At 44.8% G+C, this 19,846-nt stretch overlaps 1 protein-coding gene and 2 long non-coding RNA genes across 3 annotated transcripts in view; 2 read left to right on the top strand and 1 right to left on the bottom strand.

Moving 5' to 3' along the window:
* Nucleotides 1–1,559, top strand: part of LOC129382156 (uncharacterized) — a 72,057-nt gene extending 70,498 nt beyond the window's left edge. The window contains exon 2 of the long non-coding RNA XR_008610244.1: nucleotides 1,130–1,559. This is a non-coding gene — a long non-coding RNA (uncharacterized lncRNA). The remainder of the gene's footprint in view (nucleotides 1–1,129) is intronic.
* Prp8 (pre-mRNA processing factor 8) overlaps nucleotides 1–13,299 on the bottom strand; it is a 297,334-nt gene extending 284,035 nt beyond the window's left edge. The window contains exons 1-3 of the mRNA XM_050169409.2: nucleotides 13,121–13,299; nucleotides 7,084–7,323; nucleotides 1,860–2,028 (exon numbers count right to left, since the gene is read on the bottom strand). Of these exons, the coding sequence (XP_050025366.1) occupies nucleotides 1,860–2,028; nucleotides 7,084–7,291 (377 nt within the window). The 5' untranslated portion in view covers nucleotides 7,292–7,323; nucleotides 13,121–13,299. The remainder of the gene's footprint in view (nucleotides 1–1,859; nucleotides 2,029–7,083; nucleotides 7,324–13,120) is intronic.
* Nucleotides 13,300–13,420: 121 nt separating this feature from the next.
* LOC129382157 (uncharacterized) lies at nucleotides 13,421–16,448 on the top strand. Its single transcript, XR_008610245.1, has 3 exons — nucleotides 13,421–13,979; nucleotides 14,111–14,360; nucleotides 15,101–16,448. It is a non-coding gene; the product is annotated as an uncharacterized lncRNA (long non-coding RNA).
* Nucleotides 16,449–19,846: the final 3,398 nt, after the last annotated feature.

Raw genomic sequence — 19,846 nt, 5'->3', positions numbered from 1 at the left:
TAATGCGTTCCCAGAAAACACAATCTTCAACCACCAATTTTCAGTACATTGCAAAATTGTGATCAAATGATGTTTTCTTGGCGGTAGATCCTACGTGAACAAGAAAAGATGTTAGGCACGCATACGATGGAGAACGGTAGGCGCCCACGACGGCAGCTACCGTGCAATACTCGCCCGCACGTGTCACATGAAAATGATGGTATGCACTCGGTTTCTTTTTCCAGTACCAGCAAATCGCATGGGTCATTGCACATCGCATCTACAGCTATCGCTGCCAGCCCTATTGCGATAAGCGCCTTCGCCTACCTGTTTCACAGCATGTGTGGAATAATGGTGTTGGCAGCGCACTGCCCGCTTTTAATATGCAATAACTCAAATATGCTGCCATTCCCTATTGCAGGCTGCACAAAATGAGCATGTTTCGCTTTAACGGCATCCTATTCCAGCATCATTCACCAGCTCGATTTAGTTTTGCTTCACTTTGTCACCATCTTAAAGCACTACACAATCGAAAAATGACAATGCACATGTCTGCGCGAGCGCTGTGGAGCTCGATACACCTCATCGTCTCGTGTCGCAACAATTCTTGACAAGTGGGCACCTCAAAGCTTCCCACCAAAATGCCTCCCCACCCCCCTTGAAGAAGCTGGCAACCCAGGCTGAATTCTAAGAGCGCAAACGTAGGCTTACCGAAGCCACAAAGGCTACATGTGTCTGGGGGGTGCAGGCTACACCAGAACAGCACACATCAGTATCTCTTCCTGCAGCAATTCCCTCAACACTTCGCATTACGTGTGTGTCAACTACAGCCGAGTCTACCAAATTCATCGCACTCTAGGTACGTATTCCAGTTCTTATGTTATTTCTCAAATTTTTCTCCATTACGTATGAACCAGTTTCTACTGTATAGAAGTCATGACTATTTAGCAAACTGGGCAAGATCTTTAGAGCAGAGCACTTATGTCATTGCCATAAATTGGCTGCCTAATGTTCATTAAAAAAATAAAGACTTGTGCGCTTTTTGGCCTCAGCTGTTGTGGGGTTGCGCGACCCTCGCGCCTCCCCTGATGTTTTTCCCGCATAGCGCGTCTCCTGTAGTGCGGCTTCGCCGCACACGCGGCGGTCCGAGTGGTACAGGCGCAGTCCGAGAGATGGCGCTAGTGTTGCGCGGCTGCGGGGTTACCCTCGGCGGGAGAGACAAGGCGCGCTCTCTTGGGTTGGAGACAGCAAGCAGCACGGACGTGCCGTGCCGCGGGTGGAGCGACCCTCTTTCCCGGCGGGTCGGCGAACAGCGCCGGACGTACTGCGCGCGCGCGCCAATCCATGGTTCGGCGAGACCGTCTCGCGTCGCCGCCTTGGACACCGTTGGCGTGACTGTACACGCGAACGACCAGGCGTTGGGATCCAGCATGGGGCGAACATATTCGCTCGCTTTGCGGTCGTGGTGAGTCGGACTTCTAGATTTGTCGCGCGCCCATCGGCATGTTTTGGGGATAGCAACTCGGCTAGCAGGCATTGATCTATGAAAGGTGCAATAAATGCCCTTGTGACTGTTTGCACTACTGTGTACTGTCGTTCCTTTGTCCCAAGAGTACGGAGGAGAACCCCGTATCTTCCCACACTGTTTGAAATCACTACTTAATTGCCTTGCAGGATCTCTCTCTGGGAACTGAATTCAGGCAGACAAAGAAAGCTTTGTGTCTACATCTACCTTGCGACAAACACATTACCAATTGGCTGAGGAAATTTTCGCTTCCATCGCACTACTAACAACAAACTCGACTGCCAGTCCACTGCTGCATTTAATGTTTCAGTTGCCGAGTCTGTGGAAGACGAAGGGAATTTCGTAAACAACTCACCCTAGGTAAACGCGCTTGTCATGCCGATACTTGCGACTACTCATGTCCCCATGGTCTCGAATGATCTTGCGGATGTGCTCAGGTGGCATGTCTTCCTTTTGCGCATCCACAAAGCCAAACTTGCGCTTTTCAGCATACCGCTTGGACTGCAGCTGCTGCCATTTTCGTGCTACAAGAGAAACGGCCACAATTACAACCTTCATTGCACCTGCTTTCAGCTGTCAGGGCACAACAACAGAGCCGTTGAGGAGCACACTTTCGAGCAGCTGCCATTAATGTTGCAGCACAAGGTAGATGCCAAAGTTGGCTTCGCTAGGCAAATGCCTCCTCCAGGGAAGCAGGCACAGTGTCGCACTCAAGGGGCATTCCATTCGCCTTCACTTCAGGAACTAGTTCAGGTAGTGCTGCCCGTTTGTTTTGGCAGTGCAAGCGTGGCACTTCTGCACGGTGCCGTTCGTTCCAGAAAGTGCAGCCTCAGTTCCCGAAATTTTTGCACTGCTGGATTGTCAGTGCTGATGTCATGCTGCAACGAAGCAGCAGACAATGCTACAAGAAAAGTGTCTGTGCTGCCGACACAAACTGCACCATTAATTGGCAACAATGGCACCCATGTCCACCTGGCCCTCGAGCGTGTTCCGAGACAGGCAGAAAAGGCACTTGAAATCGAATTCAAGGTAGGTATACCCGTTTTCTTACGTGTCTTATTAGCTTATGTGCCAGCACTCCAACTACGCACTGTTATACAGTGTTATACTGCACATTTTAGCTGTCGGAGTGCTCGTAAAGAGCCAGCGTCTCGCAGCGTGGCTGCCGCGAATCTGACAAAGGTCGTCATTCCCAACACAATCACAGCACATGCAGGCCAACACCAGCAACAAAAGGTGCGCACGATCTGCACCACATCGGCATTTGTTTCAGGAAAACCCTGGTGCCACACTACCGCTGCACTTCTGACCTGGCACTGCACGGGCTTGGAACTGCACAGTGGAACTGCAAACAGTGCAGGCGAATCAAACAGACCTACAATAAATATTTAAGTCCAGTGCAGACGATAAGCAAAGCTAAGCTGGCAATGTGAGAACTGCCTTAAATGTAGAATCGCAATGTAGAATCAATACTATTCTGGCCCAAAGCCATGAAAAGAATCTGCATTCTATCATTAGAATGCAAACTATTTCCCTGTTCTGTTACACTTCTAAAACAATTTTTTAACCATTTATTCAAATTTCACAACCACCATATAAGGTTTATTATGCCTATAGTTCCCGCAACATATCAATGCGAAAACAGAACAAGAAATCATTGTGTATGCTCCTGCCTCTACGATAACTCTCTATGCTATGTGCTAATGCTAGGAGTATAACTAATAAAACTGTACAACTATAAAGTTTACTCTTGGCCTTTTGTCTGGATGTAACACTCCTAACTGAAACGAGGCTAACTTAAGACATCTCGGATGCAGACATAGTACCAAGCTCTCACATAATGGTCAGGAGGGATTGTGGCTCAAGAGGGGGTGGCATAGAAATTATCTTAAAAAAAGGAATTGATTTCACTATTATTCATCATGAGACGAATGTTGAAATGGTCTGGATTTTTGTTCATTTGTGTGAATGCAGCCTACTAGTCAGTGCAGTCTACAGGCCTCCCAGCACTGACGTTTTGATGCTTCAGTCCCCCCCACTGCATGAATTTATTCAAATAAACGCCAAACGCTAAAACAAGATTATCATGTGCGGCGACTTCAATCTGCCCACAATAAACTGGGAACTGTGCTGACTACCCCCTTGCGAGCAGTCTGAAATGTTGCTTGATATTGCATACTGCTTTAATCTCACACAGCTTGTACAGATACAGACACGTGTCACTTCCAGCTCCGGCACCACACTTGACCTTGCTTTTGTTTCTCAAGCCATTCATGAAAAAGGCCCTTCCTTGGATGTTTTACCCGGAATATCCGATCACAAGATTATTCTCTTCAAACATAACTTTGTGATAGCAAGATCGCGCGTACCTATGAAAGAATTCTTAAATTTCAATAACACCGAAGACGAAAGCATTCATGACTACTTAGAACGAGATTTTGACATCTTTTGCCAAAAAGAAAGACATGGTTTCCTAGGCGTCAATGAGCTGTGGCTGCACTTTATGAGCACCGTGCGCGAATGCATAAAAAAAATACGTTCCTAAAAAGCAAAAAGAGATCAACAGAAAAAACCTGTGGATTACTAATAAAATCCTGCACTTAAAGCGTCGATTAAAACAATTATCACGCTATCGGTCAAGCCATCTCTGTCCTGGCGTCACTCTGAGCAAATCTTAGATCCGAATTAAAATTAAGTAAATACCATTTCTTTGATGTCAGAATGCACAACTTTCTAAAAAAACAACCCAAGGAAGTTTTAGATGCATATATCGAAGCGAAACAGCCTTGCAGACAAGATAAAACTAAATGATGTAAAAGTTACCAACACTCAGCGCATTGTGAAAGCTTTTTAACGTTTTTTTCGTCGGTATTTTTACATGAACCCACCATGGAAGATGATGCTCACTGCGTTGGTCTCGGGCTTCCAGATCTTCCCATGTCTGAGCAAGGCATATTTTCGTCACTCCTAAACATAAAAAATCTGCAGGCCCTGACGACATACCTAATGCTTAATCGGTTAGCCAAATGGTCCGCAAAATACCTGTTCGTAATATTTAATGCAAGTTTAAATGAAGGGGATCTACCTAATGAATGGAAAGTCACCAAAGTCAGTCAGTCAGTCAGTCAAGAACTTTACTGAAATCCTGAGGAGTTTCAAGCCATTGGAGATCCCACGTGGGGAACTCCTCTGGCCGAAACCGTAGGCGACGCCCAAGTCGGGACGGGAACGTGGTAACGTTCCGCCAGTTCTTGGGCCCTCTGGATGGCCTTGAGTTAGAGTTTGAGGTCCGGGCTTTTGAGGGCTTCTTCCCATTCGGACTCACTGGAGAGAGGGCCCTTTGGTAACGCGGTACATTGCCATAGCATGTGCGAGAGTGAGCAGTAAAGTTCTGGGCAGTCTGGGCAATTTGCCGGGATTTCTGAGTTGTAGTGGCTTAGTAGGCCTCGTGACGGACACGAGTCCGTTTGTAGCATACGAAACGTGGCCGCCTGCGCGCGTTCGAGTTTGGCGTGCCGGAGCGGGAATTTGGTTCTGCCTCTTCTATAGTGTGAGGTGATTTCTTGGTATGTTAGCAGCGGGTCATTAAATTGAATGTCCAGCCCCTCGGAGGCCGTGGGACTGTCGCGGCAGGCAAGGTGGGCAGGTAGATATTTTTTTTTTTTTAGATTTCGAGAAAGCCTTTGATCGAGTTTCATACAAAAGAATGATGATACAGCTAAACAGCATCATACACAGCGAACAAATTTCGTGTTGGCTTGATTTGTACTTGACGCATCGACTTGTCCCAATTTGTCAGCATAAGTGCTTCGAAATCACCGCTTGCCTCTGTACTTTCAGGGGTTCCACAGGCTCGGTTTTAGGGCCACTTCTTTTTCTTGTTTACCTACATGACCTGGCTTGCAAATTTTCTGTGTGGTGCTGCTTTTTTGCCGACAACTATTTATTTGAGCATTCAATCTGTGGATGACCAATCTAGCTTAACCGAATATCTAATAGCAATACACGACTGGTGTATTCAGTGGCATACGACTCTAAACATCTCGAAATGCGCGCACATGGTTATTACACACAAAAAAATCAGCTAGTTTGCACCTACAAGATAAACAATATGGATATTAAACAAGTAGAGCAATTCACATATCTTGGAATTACAATTGATTCTAAGATGAGCTATAACGCTCATGTTCGGTATGTTTAGTCAGCAGCAACAACAAGTTGTGGTTATTGAAGCACCGTTTAAAAAACTGCACTAGTGCTACCAAATTAACCACATACGTATAAGACAGTTATTAGGCCAATACTCGAGTATGCAGATATTGCCTGAGACCCTCATGCAAAGGCCGGTAGAGACATTATTGAAAGAGTACAAAAAAAAGCTCTTATATTTATTTACAATGCTTATGATTGGCGCATTTCAGTCACCGATTTAAGATTGCGATCTGGGCTCCAAACACTAGAAACTCGTCGCAAAATGCACCGTCTACAAACCATGTATAACATAGTTAACAACCACACTAAAATGAGATTTGACAACTACATGCAATTTAATAAATTGCGACTGAGCAGACGGAAGCACAATCAAACATTATTGCCTCATGCTAGAACAAACGCACATCTTTCTTCCTTCTTGCCCACAACAATTCGCGGATGGAACGCCCTTCGGCAAGGCATGGTCAACTCAATCACTCCAGATTCCTTCTTATCTGCAGTACAGACGTACTTGTAATGTCATGCATGCATTGTTTCTTTTTGCTTGTGTTACATATTCTGATGTCTCTTTTATTACGCCTTTCCTATTGACAGCAATGTGATAGCATCCTCGTATCTCCTTGTACTTGTGAAGTCTAGGGTTTGACGAAAACTCGTCTGGCGAGGAAAGAACATGGCTGAATAAACGTACACTTGCCAGCACTTGTGTATTAGAATATGTTTGCCTTGCCTATTAGGGTGTCATTTTATTATTATTATAAATTTTGTTCTCTTGAGGAAAAAGAGTTCGAAATCACGTGATGTTTGTACCACTCCTGCCTGGGATTCCAAATGGAAGCCGGCAGTATGGCGAAATAAATAAATAAATAGTTCTTGGGTCATTTCATTACATTTCATTACTTTGTCATTCTTGCCTATTTCTTGTGCTTTGTTGAATGTTTGTCATTCACATTCTTCCTATTCTCGGGTGAGAAGAGATAAAGAGCTGAGCTGAGAACAGTGGAGAAGAGCTCCGTCCAAGGCCTAGGAGCCAATGAACCATCTACCAAGCACACACTTGCGACGACAAACTGTCCCGAAGCCCATGCTTAAGAAAACTCAATTGTTCATATAGGTTTCCATCGATTGCAGTGTAATTTCAGAGGTCTCTTAGACATTATTTATTGTGCTAGTCACACCTCACTCAATGACTCATCCTTTACCAAGAATTTTAAAAATTATAATGTTAACAATTTAAATAGAAAAGCAGCAACCTTGGGTAAAGCATGATGAATTACAGATGACTTGAAAGGGCATTTTTTTACTGGCTTCTTGCACCACTTCCTATGCTTTTTGCACAGAGATAAGGAGGACAGAGCATTAAGCACCTTTCTCCTGAAGCTTCTCCTCTGAGATGGCCTCCTGCTGGCGCTGCTGCTGCTGTTGAAGCTGCTGCTGCTGCTGCTGCAGGTGCTGCTGCTGTTGCTGCATCTGTGCATGCACTTGGGCAGCCAGCTGGGCTGCCATGGCCTGCTGCTGGGCCAGCACACCCATCACATACGGCTGGCCCAGCATGTATGGCGGTAGGCCCGCCATTGTGCGCCACTGGAGACACCCGCTGAATCAGACTGCATTGAGGATAAACGAGCTTATAATTGCAATTCCTTAATTTCCTAAAGGTTAAGAGATCAACCGACACTTCCAAATAGGTGTGCTGTCTAGAAATTTCACTACTATTAAACAGCGTGATGTTTGTCGTGGGTGCAAGGGTCCACCTTGTCTCATTTTTAAAGACCCCTCACCAGATTTGGCCCTATTTAACAAACAAGTGTAGCGTATACATGACATGCTGACGATAGCATCTGCAAAGTATTACAAGGCTTTACAGCGAAGCTGTATTTGCCTAGGGAATTTGTCCCTCTGTGTGCAGAAAACTCTAGTGTCCTCTAGGGAGCAGTGGAAGAACTAATGTGTACTGAAGCATTTTGAATAATTAAAGTGGAACTCTTGGCGCCTTCTATGAAATATGACAAGCATGGATAGAGAGCCAGGTTCTTTCACCTTGAACTGCACAATTGGCCCTGTGTGCGTAACATAGGCATACTGCCGCAGCGAATCGCGCAAACGGCTCGGAAACGCGTGTCCATGGGGGAGGTCATTTTTGCTCAGACATTGCCATGGCCCGGCCATGCATCGTGCATACTCCCGAGATCCAGCGAATGTGCGAGCAAGGACGCGGAGAGCAGCGTCGGGACTGCAACCGTTGCCGTCAGGCTGCCGACCCAGCAGCATCAGAAGAAGAGCACACCCGTTCCACCAAGCATGCGTATGTATACTATGTATGTTCGACCAGCCACTTCTAAACGAGATATACACAATGCCATGCGCGATGCATTCTGGTGGACCGGTGATGACAACCAAATGAACGTCCTCGTTGGGGGCGATTTCAATGTTAATGTGTTGCGACCAGAAGCCACATTGCTAATTTCATTCATGTTAGAATGATTCCGACTTCTATGTCACACGGACACCAAGGTGCCACCAGCCACGAGGCACACTTCTTTAGATCTTACATTTTCCAAGAATCTACTTGGCATGATGGATGTGGAACCTCTGGCCGTTTATCATAGTGACCACAAAGCAGCCTTAGTAACATGCTTGGCACCACCCTCATGAGGTGGTCTTGTAGTAATGGGTGTGCAGCGAGGTACACAGCTGAGTAATAATTATGCATGTGTGTTCTTGTGAGTGAAACTAACCATGGCTAAATAAAACATGCACAACAAACAGTATGTTAAACTTTGTATTACATACGAAGTGATACCGACGAGGCCGCCCCTATATGCTGCTGCGCTGGTCATCCACCTTCACAGGGTGGTATGGAGCTGAATTTTTTTTTTTTTTCTTGGTTTGGTCCCAGGCCCCATATGTGGCCTGCTGTGTGGCCCTATCGGCAAAGTGAATGCTGGTCAATGTTGAGTAATCTCTGCGCAGACTAGCATCCTGGTGAAATTCTGGATGACTTCAGGACATTGCATCGGACAATGCTGCCATCATTAAATGTGAGAGCAACGTCCAGCATGGCTATGTTCAATGTCTCGAGTGTATTGAACATTGTATGTTCTATTTCAGTAGTTCCTCGCAGCACTGTGGAAGCTACGGACTTCTTTACTAATCAGGAGAGCAAGCACACTCCTAAATGTGTCCCTCCACAGTGACATTTGCTCGCTGTCTGCTCCCTCAAGGAGAGTGCACGTGCTCAGGGAAGCAATAGAAACAAGAGAAAAGGGTGTGCATGCATCTGCAGCAGTAACAAAAATGCCATAACAACAGTCATGCATTTTTTCTTCATTTTTTGTGGCATCTGCAATGTCTACGAACACAGGCAATGGGAGCCGCTCAGCCAGTGTGCAACCTTGGATGGGATGGTGCCGCCATCTCTCGATCCCTCTTGTAACATACACAGTGACGGAAGCGGCAGTTGGCCTTTTGGGACAGCGTTCAGAGCAGGAAAAATCACAGTTTGGAGCAGAAATATATGCTTTCAAAACAGAAAAATTTGCTGTTTGGATCAAGAAAAGAATGCTTTGGAGCAGTAACTTACTGCTCTGCTCAAAGAAGAAGCTCTGTATAAGTTAGTACTTTCTGAAACATTGCATTCAATCTGTATTATACTGAGATGCAAGTATTTGCTCTTCAACTTGCTGTTCCATTTCATTGTTATATAACATGAAGATAAGCGCAAACTTAATCCTAATTCACTGTTGATTTGCATTTCAATAAAAAATTTAATAAATAATTTATTTTCATCTCAAGGAATTGAGCCACCTGCAGTGTAGATAGCCTATCACATGTTGACATACACAGGCAGCACGGTCACAGCTGCACAAATTGCAGCATGTATGTCATCAACGTGCCTATACGTGTTAATGAATTTCCATAAAACATACAGTTGGTACAGACTTGGAGTGATCAGGCAGCCGCAGCCAACAGTTAGGATTGCGCGGGCCCATACAGAACCGGCATGGCCGTAGGGCAGGTACACCACTGGTGCCCTATCACCCAGTTTAGGCACTCGCTTCTATCACCACTTACAGCGACATAGAAATCTGCTACAGTTTGCTTTTCAAGTGAAGTTGTACTTAATAAAACAACATTAGATAAAATCTGCAAGTGTTTCGTAAAGCAGAGCCCGGTACTAAACCACTGGCGTGATCACCAGCAACGATCCAACGGCATTGCATCTTGCAGATGGAAAACGAACACCGATCAGCAAGGCGGCTTAGGTGGTTTGCAAGCACTACATTTCAATTGTTATTCGCACCGACAAAACCGAGAAAAGCAGTTCTGTTAAGTCCACCTTAACCGCGTTGTCAAAAATAAGCGCTCTATGACAAGCTGCGGCCAGATCACAGGCGCCATCAGTCATCATTAGCGTTTTAAATGAGCATTTTTACACTCCGCACATTAGCTGAGCAGAGCGGAAGCACAAGTGTGCATGCACCGTCCACTTAGCCACAAGCGGGCTAGCAGAGCGACAAATATGGTCCACTTACAAGCTCCCTGAGCGGAGTGTCGCTGCCATCTTTTGCTAGCAAGGGTGGTCAACGTGCGCATCCTTTCTCGTGCGTGTATCAAGGCACCTCGCGAGCCTTGCTCTTTCCAAAATAGCTGCCTCCAGTGACATGTTCTCAACCATGCCGTGCACTTCAACCACGCCTTTATGTACATCTGCACAGCACAAGCCACAAAAGCTATTTCGCACAGACGAAGATTTATGTCTGCTACAAGAAGTTGCAAGTGCTGACCCATTTGAAAACCCCGCAGCGTGGGAGGATGTGGTGCACGCTGTGCAGCGCGTCGGCTAGCGCTGGCGTCAGAAAGGATTGAAGTGGATGGGAGTGCAAGCTCACGGGCTATCATGTGGAGTTCGACAAGACTGCGCTTTATTTTCCACTGGATAAAATTGACCGGTAATGCATTACAAGCGCACGTCTAGATACTTCATGGAAAAATAAGTTATATACATTTGTTTTACTCTATAAAAGTGATCAATGGGTGTTTTCCTTTCATTACCCTGAATTTAGTCAGAGGGCACTGCAACTACGAATGGTCTGCTCCACTACGCTAAACGTATAACTAAAACGTGAAAATACCCCGCCACTCCGCTGTCACTTAGCGGGGCAACTTGGTGTGGACCGTAAAGACACTCAACTAAAACACTACTATTGCAGCGGTCAGCGAGACAGGCCAACCGTTAGGGCGTATTTCAATTTGTGCTATGGCATGAGCTATCAAACCATCTACTAACTTCTGTATTTACATTTACTAGATTTAGCCCTAGGAGTGCTGGCCAGTGCCATTCATTCATATTTAAGTTTTATGGAATTCTTAAAAATCGCCTGTGGCAGATACAATAATTCTTGTCCATGAGCTGGATTACTCGAAGAGGCGGGCATTGCTAGCATGCAAAATCAAAACACATATTCAACTAATTAACAAATTTTCACTTACCACACATGTTACCACACACTGCTAAAGTATACCACTGAGGCTATGTTCACACTTGGGAAACAGCAAGCAGCCGGAAAATCTTTTCCGCGCATGTACAAGATGTTCACATTTGTTTCGCCACTGCAGCAGAAACCACTGCCGCTTTCGCCCACATCCATCTAGTTTGCGTACATTTGTTTGCGTGGTGGCGCTGTTCATCACGCTATTTCAAGACATACGTTCATTCATTGACCCATCAGTTACTAAAAGCTATCATTTCGCGCAACTGCACATGTCGTTTTTAACTTTCGCCTACCAGGGAAGATAACCAAGACATAGTTTCGATAGTTTAGCTAGTTGCTTTACCTAAAAATAGACAATGAACAACGGAAAATGTTAAATTTTACGACCGGATGTTTACATGCTAGTGCAGCTTCTGGTTAAGCGAAACGGCATTCCGCTTCGCCGTGGCGAAAAAAATCGGTCCGAGACCGATTTTTTTACCGTCTGATTTTCCGCCTATTTTTTTCGCCTAGGCGGGCGGATTTTGTCAAGTTTTTCAGTTTCTGCCTGCTCCAAGACGAAATGTGAACGTAGCCTGAGAGCCTCAGGAACAGAATATTTTTCTTAAATAAATTACCTGGCATGCGTTTACTAATATAGCACTTCTTCTGCATGCCGTCAATTTGTGCGAAATGGCACCTAACTGGAACAACCACAAATTGGATAAATCCCATGACTGCAGAGATAAAAGTACAGGTGCACAAATACAAACTTTTTCTAATACAAACTGAATACAAATAGTAAACAAAAGCGGACGCATATAGGTACAGCAAAAATATTATGCTTGTGCTTATTAGTGCTAGAAAGACAGCTATCGGGGACAACTACCTCGAGGGCTATTTCGCCGTGCGGCTAATTACGCGCTCCACGCAAAAACGCCAAGTACAGCTGCACGTAACCACGGTTTCACCGGCAGGGACAAGAAATAAGTTTTAAGCACAAGGTCAGTAATTTTACGTAACAGCTCTGCGGAAAACCCACAAGGTGGAGGGAAGTGATTAATAAAAGGAGAATAACACATCCACCCAATCGTAGCAATTGCTACAAAGGAAACCCAGACGGGTTCCTCGAAAGGAAAGCCTTGCAGTTGTCGAAAAATTCGTCCTGGTCCGGGACTCGAACCAGGGACCACCACCTCTCCGAGGCAGCCGCTCTATCATCTCAGCTAACCAGGCTGCCAGCAGATGGCACGGCGAAGTCGAACTTATCAACTCAAAGCAAAGGCAGGAGTTTGAATGCAAATGCGCGGCTCGTCCTGTCTGCATCTAGGCTTCTAGTCTTGTGTCACTTCTCGCTACAAATCAAGATCGTGTTACCGTACCAACTCGCCCAGCTTTCTATCATTTTGCATAATATAGAACTCGATGGCACCAGCCAATCACATGGCTCGCTGCGCTATTGAAGTCGTCGCCCTTGTACTCTTGTGCGACTCCAGCATATATTCAAAATGAACACGCACTTTAATGCGAGGTTTGCGTATTGACTCGCCTAGTTAGACGAATGTGACGACATACGATATGACACGCACACTAAGCACAAGATTCACAAGCAAGCTCTACAAATGCCAAAGGGCCAATATAGTGGGTTTGCTACAGACATCTCTAGCTAAAGGCTTTCGTTGTGAGCAAGATTTGTTTGAAGCCCACGCAGTTAAGCCTATCATCATTTGTTCCTAATATAAACGCTACGGAATTAAAATACAATTCGTTTAAACACCTTATGACAGTTGCAGTGTTTTAACAGCTACTATGGTGGTTTTCTTTTTCTTAACAAACACCGCTGAAATGACAAGGCTGCGCGCGCGTTCATGAGCACGCGAGGCATGCACGTATCTGCAAATGTCCCGACGAAAATTGCTTCAAGACTTACACTCTACGGTGACATTTCTGCTGCAGCAAATCATACTTGGAATGGCAACTCCAAAATTACTTGGGCAAAAAAAAACTGCCCGCACTTTCTGACACGCACACCGCACGCGGTTACAGTAATACAGGTATCGAAAACACAACGTTCACATAGGCCGGTGCGCACCTTCTTTTTTGACGATGACCATGACAATCCCAATGCTAACGTTATAGTCGATGGACCATGCCTGGATTTGGATTACCCAAATAATAAATGTATCATCTATTTCTATTATTCTTGATAAAAATGTTCCATTTATTTTCTTACATTTACAAACTCTACTGAATGTTTACGTTGTTTTCTCAAACAATATTTGACGATGTCATAGAGTAGGATTGTAGGATACTCTATGGGTATGGTGGCTAGAGGGGGGTAGTGTGGCGGGCGCCTCATCCGCGCCGTGGAGGACATAGAGTTAGTAGAACAAATCTAGCCGGAAAAGTGGGAACCTCTAGGGCGCCGCCCTGTTGCTACTGGTCAATGTGGCCAGCGCAATTACTATTGAAAGAGCTGAAAACAAATACAGGTCACCTTATGCTTTTTCAACTAAAAACGCATACCTGATGGCTTTATGAAGGTGGTGCGTTAATATTAAGTTTACAGAAAGCGATCGCTAAGTCTGTGACTTATGTAAATAACGATGTACGCATTCATGCAATAAAGGATGACGCGAATTTCGGTTTCGAATCTGTTTTTTGGACGCGTAGTAGTTTCGTACAGTTTAGGTTTGACATGCGATCGCGCGTCCACATCGGACGCTATGGCACACTCGTGCCTTATGTGCCACCGAAGCCCAGAAGTGCTCTGGCATATACCTTCACATGTAAGTAAATGAATGTATCTCCTTGTTGAGAATATCACGCGAGTAGGCAGCTCTTGTGGTGCATCACAATAGTTTGAGAAGCGTCACAGTAGAGAATTTTTCTACATGCGGAGCGTTGTTTTTATTTGCAGGTTTCCCTTCAGTAGGAAATCGCTGGACAGGCGGACCAGCGCACCGGAATTGTACTGGCCAAGCGACAAGCAACTCAAAGAATCTGTTTAATTGCTGCACTTTGAACAATCATGCTTCTACAAAGTCCACAGCAGAAAAACAGCCTGATGCCGAGTATTTCTGTGCCACGAAGTAATCAAGAGGCGAGTGCCTAATGCGGACGAAATCGACTGCATCGAGACTTAGAACGACAGAAAGCTGAGCTAGTTGGTAAGGAATGATTATGCAAAACAGAGGTGAGGCGTGCAGACAGGACACAAGAGTAGAGAAGTGGACGGCGCTCGTGTTGTCCACTTCTCTACTTTTGTGTCCTGTCTGCACGCCTCACCTCCGTTTTGCATAACGAGTGCATCAACCCACATGTTAATAGCGTAGGCGTTTTATTAACTGTGCAATCTTTTCAACACTTCCTTGCATGCCATTTCATGTGGAATATCTTTTCTGGTCACAAATTTGTGCAGCGAATCTATTTGCATGATCGACTCCGGGCCTGTGGGACCGTTCACTTGCACTTGATGCTGAGTCTTTTACATGTATCCATAAACTGCAGATATGCACATCAGATCCCTGCGAACATTTTCAAAATTATTTTAGACAACAGGCACATATGCAATACTGACATAATCTCAAATACCACTAGCAGCTGGGACACATGACCATACTCGCAGGTAAAATAAGTAGATCGTGTGGACAGCTCCAGCTCATTTTCCTTTAATCAGTGTGTACAAGGGGTATGAAAAAATAATTTTTTTCTCGCGCACCGATTATTTTGCTGTATAAGCAAGACAACCCACCATGTCTTGTAGATCACACTAATATGTGCTTTAATTTACCAAGTGAGATGAGTTACTTTTATGGCTTATTCAGTCATATCACACTGCAAGCTGCATTCATCAATCTCCAATTGGATTTTGCAAATGTTTAATGAAACATGTTTCCCTTCTATGCAGATATACAATGGCAAGCCCTTCCGTGTGTTCCAAAGGTAAAATTTAAGCTCTAAATTAAAGAAGACATTTCTAGTCAGAGACAAGCAAAAATGTTGAATGCAGAGTATGAGAAGCCCAAGGTACAGAAATTATGAGAAGTGTCGAATGATTTTAAGGAAAGAGTCTTATTTGAAACTGCAAGACTCTTTAGTGGAGGTCAAGCAAGTCAATGTAGGTAGAATACTCTGCAAAATTATGCGAGTGAGGGGATGTCAAACAATGGGTCAGGAAATGCGTTGGTTTTCTGCAAAACAATGCATAAGTCACTTTAGCATCATGAGACTGCTGCTTGATAAATTCAGAAATAAACCAAACAACAAGACTCGCAAAAATAAAAAAAAAACAATTTAATGGTGCTCTCCCCACACTGGGATAAATAAAAACATCACATCTAATGTGGACATATCAGACGCCTTGTGAAACACTAAAGGAAAAATTCACTTTCGAGCTATGGCACTTGCCGCATAGATGTGGGGGACCTTGCACTAATAGTGGTAGTTACCACTGCATTTAGAAATTGAAAGCATTCATGCAGACAAGGATGATTCTTTATATTTTTGGCTACCACTTCACATGCCTCCACCAAGTGTTACAATGTTGCACGCAGCCATACTAAGGATGTCGCAGCAACACCTGCAGGTAAAAAGCAGAAGCAGTCGAAGTGCTGGTGTATTCTGCACACTAGCTTTGAAAACTTTTGGGCAAGAACAGTGCAAGAAGCAGACATAACAACTGCATTTATTTCCATAATTCCCCATTTGAATGGCCTTTTCTTTTTGCTTAGACAATGCCTACGCCTAGGCACAGCAGCTCCCTCATACAGACTCCGCAAGCCAAGAGGCCGTGGAGGCAAATGCAGGTAAGAGGCAAGAAGCAATAGCACTAGTATCGACATTCACCTGATTTCTTAGTTTTTCTTTCGTTTAGGCAGCCAGCACACCTCGAACAGCCACCTTGATTGCAGGTGTGTCACCCTAGTCGCCAAGGAAACATTTGAGGGAAAGCGACAGGCAATGTGAACAGCCACTTCTCCATGCAAACGATACTCTTTCTCTCGGATGACTCCTACGCCTCGCCACGCCAGCACTCTTGTGCACAAAGATGCCGCGGAGGCACGTGCAGGTCAGAGGCAAGAAGCAGTGGCACTGGTGTCGACATTCACCCAATTTCTTTTTCTTACACTGAGGCAGCCAGCACACCTCGAACAGCCACCTTGACTGCGGGCGTGTCAGTAGATTCCTGTTGCACATATGCTCATAATAAACTTCAGTAAACTTGAACTTGATAATAAACTTGATGGCAAATGGGACATTGATGCATTGTTTTTTTGAACATTTATTGGACGCATACAATATATGTTATACTTTGCAGTGCTACAGAGCGTATTTTGAAGCTTCCTCCTAGATTTTGCACCTTTAATTACGTATGTGTTGTGTGGTCCTCAGTGCAGTTCATGTAGCAGCTGCTTTGTCTGTGTATCGCACATTGGCTTAAGCTCGTGATATCCACATATTTCTCTCACATATACAAAATAAAGTTCTATGTAGTCTTCAGTGTTACAACAAAAAATGAAAGTAAAAAATCCGATCGTGAAATTGTTTATTACAGTGAGTCCTATGACAGTTACTGACAAGTTGACAACTTGAACTGGTCAATCCGTCCATAGCCTCCTCTATTTTTCAAAAATAAGGGAAGCTATGATCTGTCATGGCAAGGAATTGTATGTATACATAAAAAAGGGGGGGTATGTGCGTGTGTTTGTAGTGGGTGGTATAGGATTAGGGCGGTACGAAAGAATGTACCAACACCGTCCTCTAGACCCATTCCGTTAACGTACCGTAACAAAGCGCATTATTCATAAAGTTCATACAACCAACTCTGATATTACTACACACGCCAGGCGACGGGAGCTACATTTGCCATGACGTATTCGCGACTGCACCGGATGCCCTCCATATTATTCTCGTTAATCGTGCTCACTGCACCGAGGCAAAAGAAAGATCGTGGGCGCAGGTGCTTTTAAAGTATCTCGACCTTGCGAGGCACTGCTGCGCGTGCCAGGGGAGCTGTCCGTGCGAACACTCCCTGGCACACACCTGCCTCGGCGGCCCCAGCCTACGTACCGTTCTGCTTCGAGCTTTGATCCCCCCACTGTCCCATGGGTGCCCTGGAGTTCCTGCGCCGCCTGCTTTATTATAATTTCAGGTGCTCTCCTGAGACTTCCGTTTGTCGGTTACATGTGCCCTACAGCTGGATCAGTACTTATAATAATAAAAAAAACCGATCTATCGTCGCGGCGATAGATCGCGAATGCGGCTTTTGCAACATACCGCGCCCGTGCGAGGAGAATTAAGGAACGCCAACGAGGAATCTGACCACAGATTCGAGCTCGTAGCCTCGTCGAGTGACACTCCTGCAACAGGCGTGACCGCCGCTGAAAACCACATACCGCCGGAAACTTCAACAGGATCATCCCTCGGTTGCATAACTGCCACCTGTAGGCTGTTTCACATGCTGCGACTGCAACGACGAAAATCGGTGCTGTCGCACGCGTCGCAATGCGATTTTTTGAGGGCTCATTTCACATGATTGCGATTTCAACAACGCGACTGGTGCGACGCCCAGGGTTGCTTACTGCCAGGCTTCGTGGCACACGCTGCATAATTCTTTTATTGTAGTGAATAAAACGTTTACACTATAATATTATTGACTGCTCTTGATTAGAAGCAAATAATATGTACGTTTACTAATTTAAAAACGTTAGTTAAGATTTGTCTTGGGGTGCGCGACGGCGGTTTCTGTAGTTCAGTGCGACATCGCGCACGTAAACAGCTGTTCGCAGGTGGTTCAGCGCTGTGTGTTGTCTTATCTATATTCTATGACCGTTTCGTTCTGCCTGCGCTACAACAATCTACAAGATGACCTATCGACAAGTTCATGTAGCTACCCTCGCCGTATATGCAGTATTCGGAATTCGGCTGCCACGAAGTTGTCGTGTGAGCCCAACAAGATCCTCGCGCTACCCGTGCTCGGCGTCAGCTTCTGGAGAAATGATGCGTGTATATTGCCCGTGATTGCGCATATGTGGTGCCTGCTCCTAGCCATATTCTTACGCCAAACGCAACAAGAAGCACCAACCTGAACGAAGCCTCAAACGATCTGTGTGATTACGACGTGGAATGAAAATCGTGTTGTGAAATTCAACCTTAGCGCTAGCCTGGTTCGTCCATCGCCGTGCTTGCGCTGCGAATATATATGTGGGAGCCCTCTCTAAATATTTCTAAAGGCGCAAAAGCCGACGCATCAAATGTTTCGAGCAGTTACCGTCACTTTTGTAGAAACCTGTACGTTGTAACATAGCATTCTAAAAGACACGCTTCTCGTCCACTTTGTTGTCCCGTGTCTCGCTTCTAACAAGAAGACCATATCAATACGCGCTATTCGTAATGCAGGATCGTAGGCCCACGGCAGGCGCACTTGCCGTAGAATTTTTCAGCTTTCTGCTCAGCCTCGCACGCCTCTCACGGTTAGCCTGTTTTGTGGAAATAAATATTATTATTATATTATTAATGTTATTAGATATTATAGTTTCTTCACTGTAATATATAGCAATCATCCAGATTTCTTAAGCTAGTCATGCATTTAACCTGTATTAGATCAACATTGTTACGACATGCTTATGGGAGTCATTTCAAACTAGATTGCTCAGCCAGAGAAAGTACAAATGCAAGCCTCAATGGTTATTCCAATTTGGTATTCCTAAACAGATTATATTGGCAGAATTTTATGCCTGCTTGCATTTCCTGCAATTCAATGTTCAGAGCTGGAAAAACTGATTCCTTTTCTAGCTGTCGAAAGGCTGCTTCAATGTCGATAGCAAGCTATAATTATTCATTTCGAAAGTGTGAAGCAATGACTATATGTCTAAGCTTATCAATGCGTTTTTGTTCCACGCACAAAATGAATGCATGACGTGCTTATGTACTTATTTATTTATATACCTCGCAGGCTGCAAAGTTGGAGTATTATGCAAGGGGGAACAAAAAAGTTGTTACAAAAGGAAGAAGGGCACAACATTAGGAAAAAACCAGCAAAAAAAGCAGTACCAATACATTGCACCAACTAGCCCAACGTGTTTTACTGGCACAACATTATACCATACTTAACAAACAATAACAGAAAAAGTTACTGCCCATGCACCCTGTAGAGACGGTGAACCAGCAAAGCTGAAATGTGCAGCCCCGGTGTTTATCACCGGGTTAATTCCAATGGTTTATTCAAGTCTTTCTATATTATTGGTTATGTCTGCGTTTCTTAATGAGGTTATGCACATGTTTGACTTGGGTTTATCACATTCTTTATTTGGAATGCCACACATTGCACTTTGCAAGATCACCATCATAGAAAGTGCAATGGAGTGGTTCATTGTGTTAATCCAGCGTGTTTTGTAATGCGTTAATCATAATGTTTATGACTCAGTTATGCACTGTAGTTACGAAGTGACACACTGGGGCTGCACATTTCATTTAATTAAATACAGGGACACATTTTCGAACCTATTGGGAAGTCGGAGAGACTGCTGCACGCGCGCTCTGCTGCTAGAGAGAAACGACGTCACTATCTGTCTAGCCAATGGCCCACCACACCTTTGCTGTGATAATAATGACATCATGATCTTGTCTTAACCCCATCCCCCTCTGTGTCCCT

The sequence above is a fragment of the Dermacentor andersoni genome, chromosome 3, assembly GCF_023375885.2.
Source record: "Dermacentor andersoni chromosome 3, qqDerAnde1_hic_scaffold, whole genome shotgun sequence".
NCBI lineage: Eukaryota > Metazoa > Arthropoda > Arachnida > Ixodida > Ixodidae > Dermacentor > Dermacentor andersoni.
The sequence above is the reverse complement of the archived record's forward strand: the minus strand, read 5'-3'. Positions and strand labels throughout refer to the sequence as shown.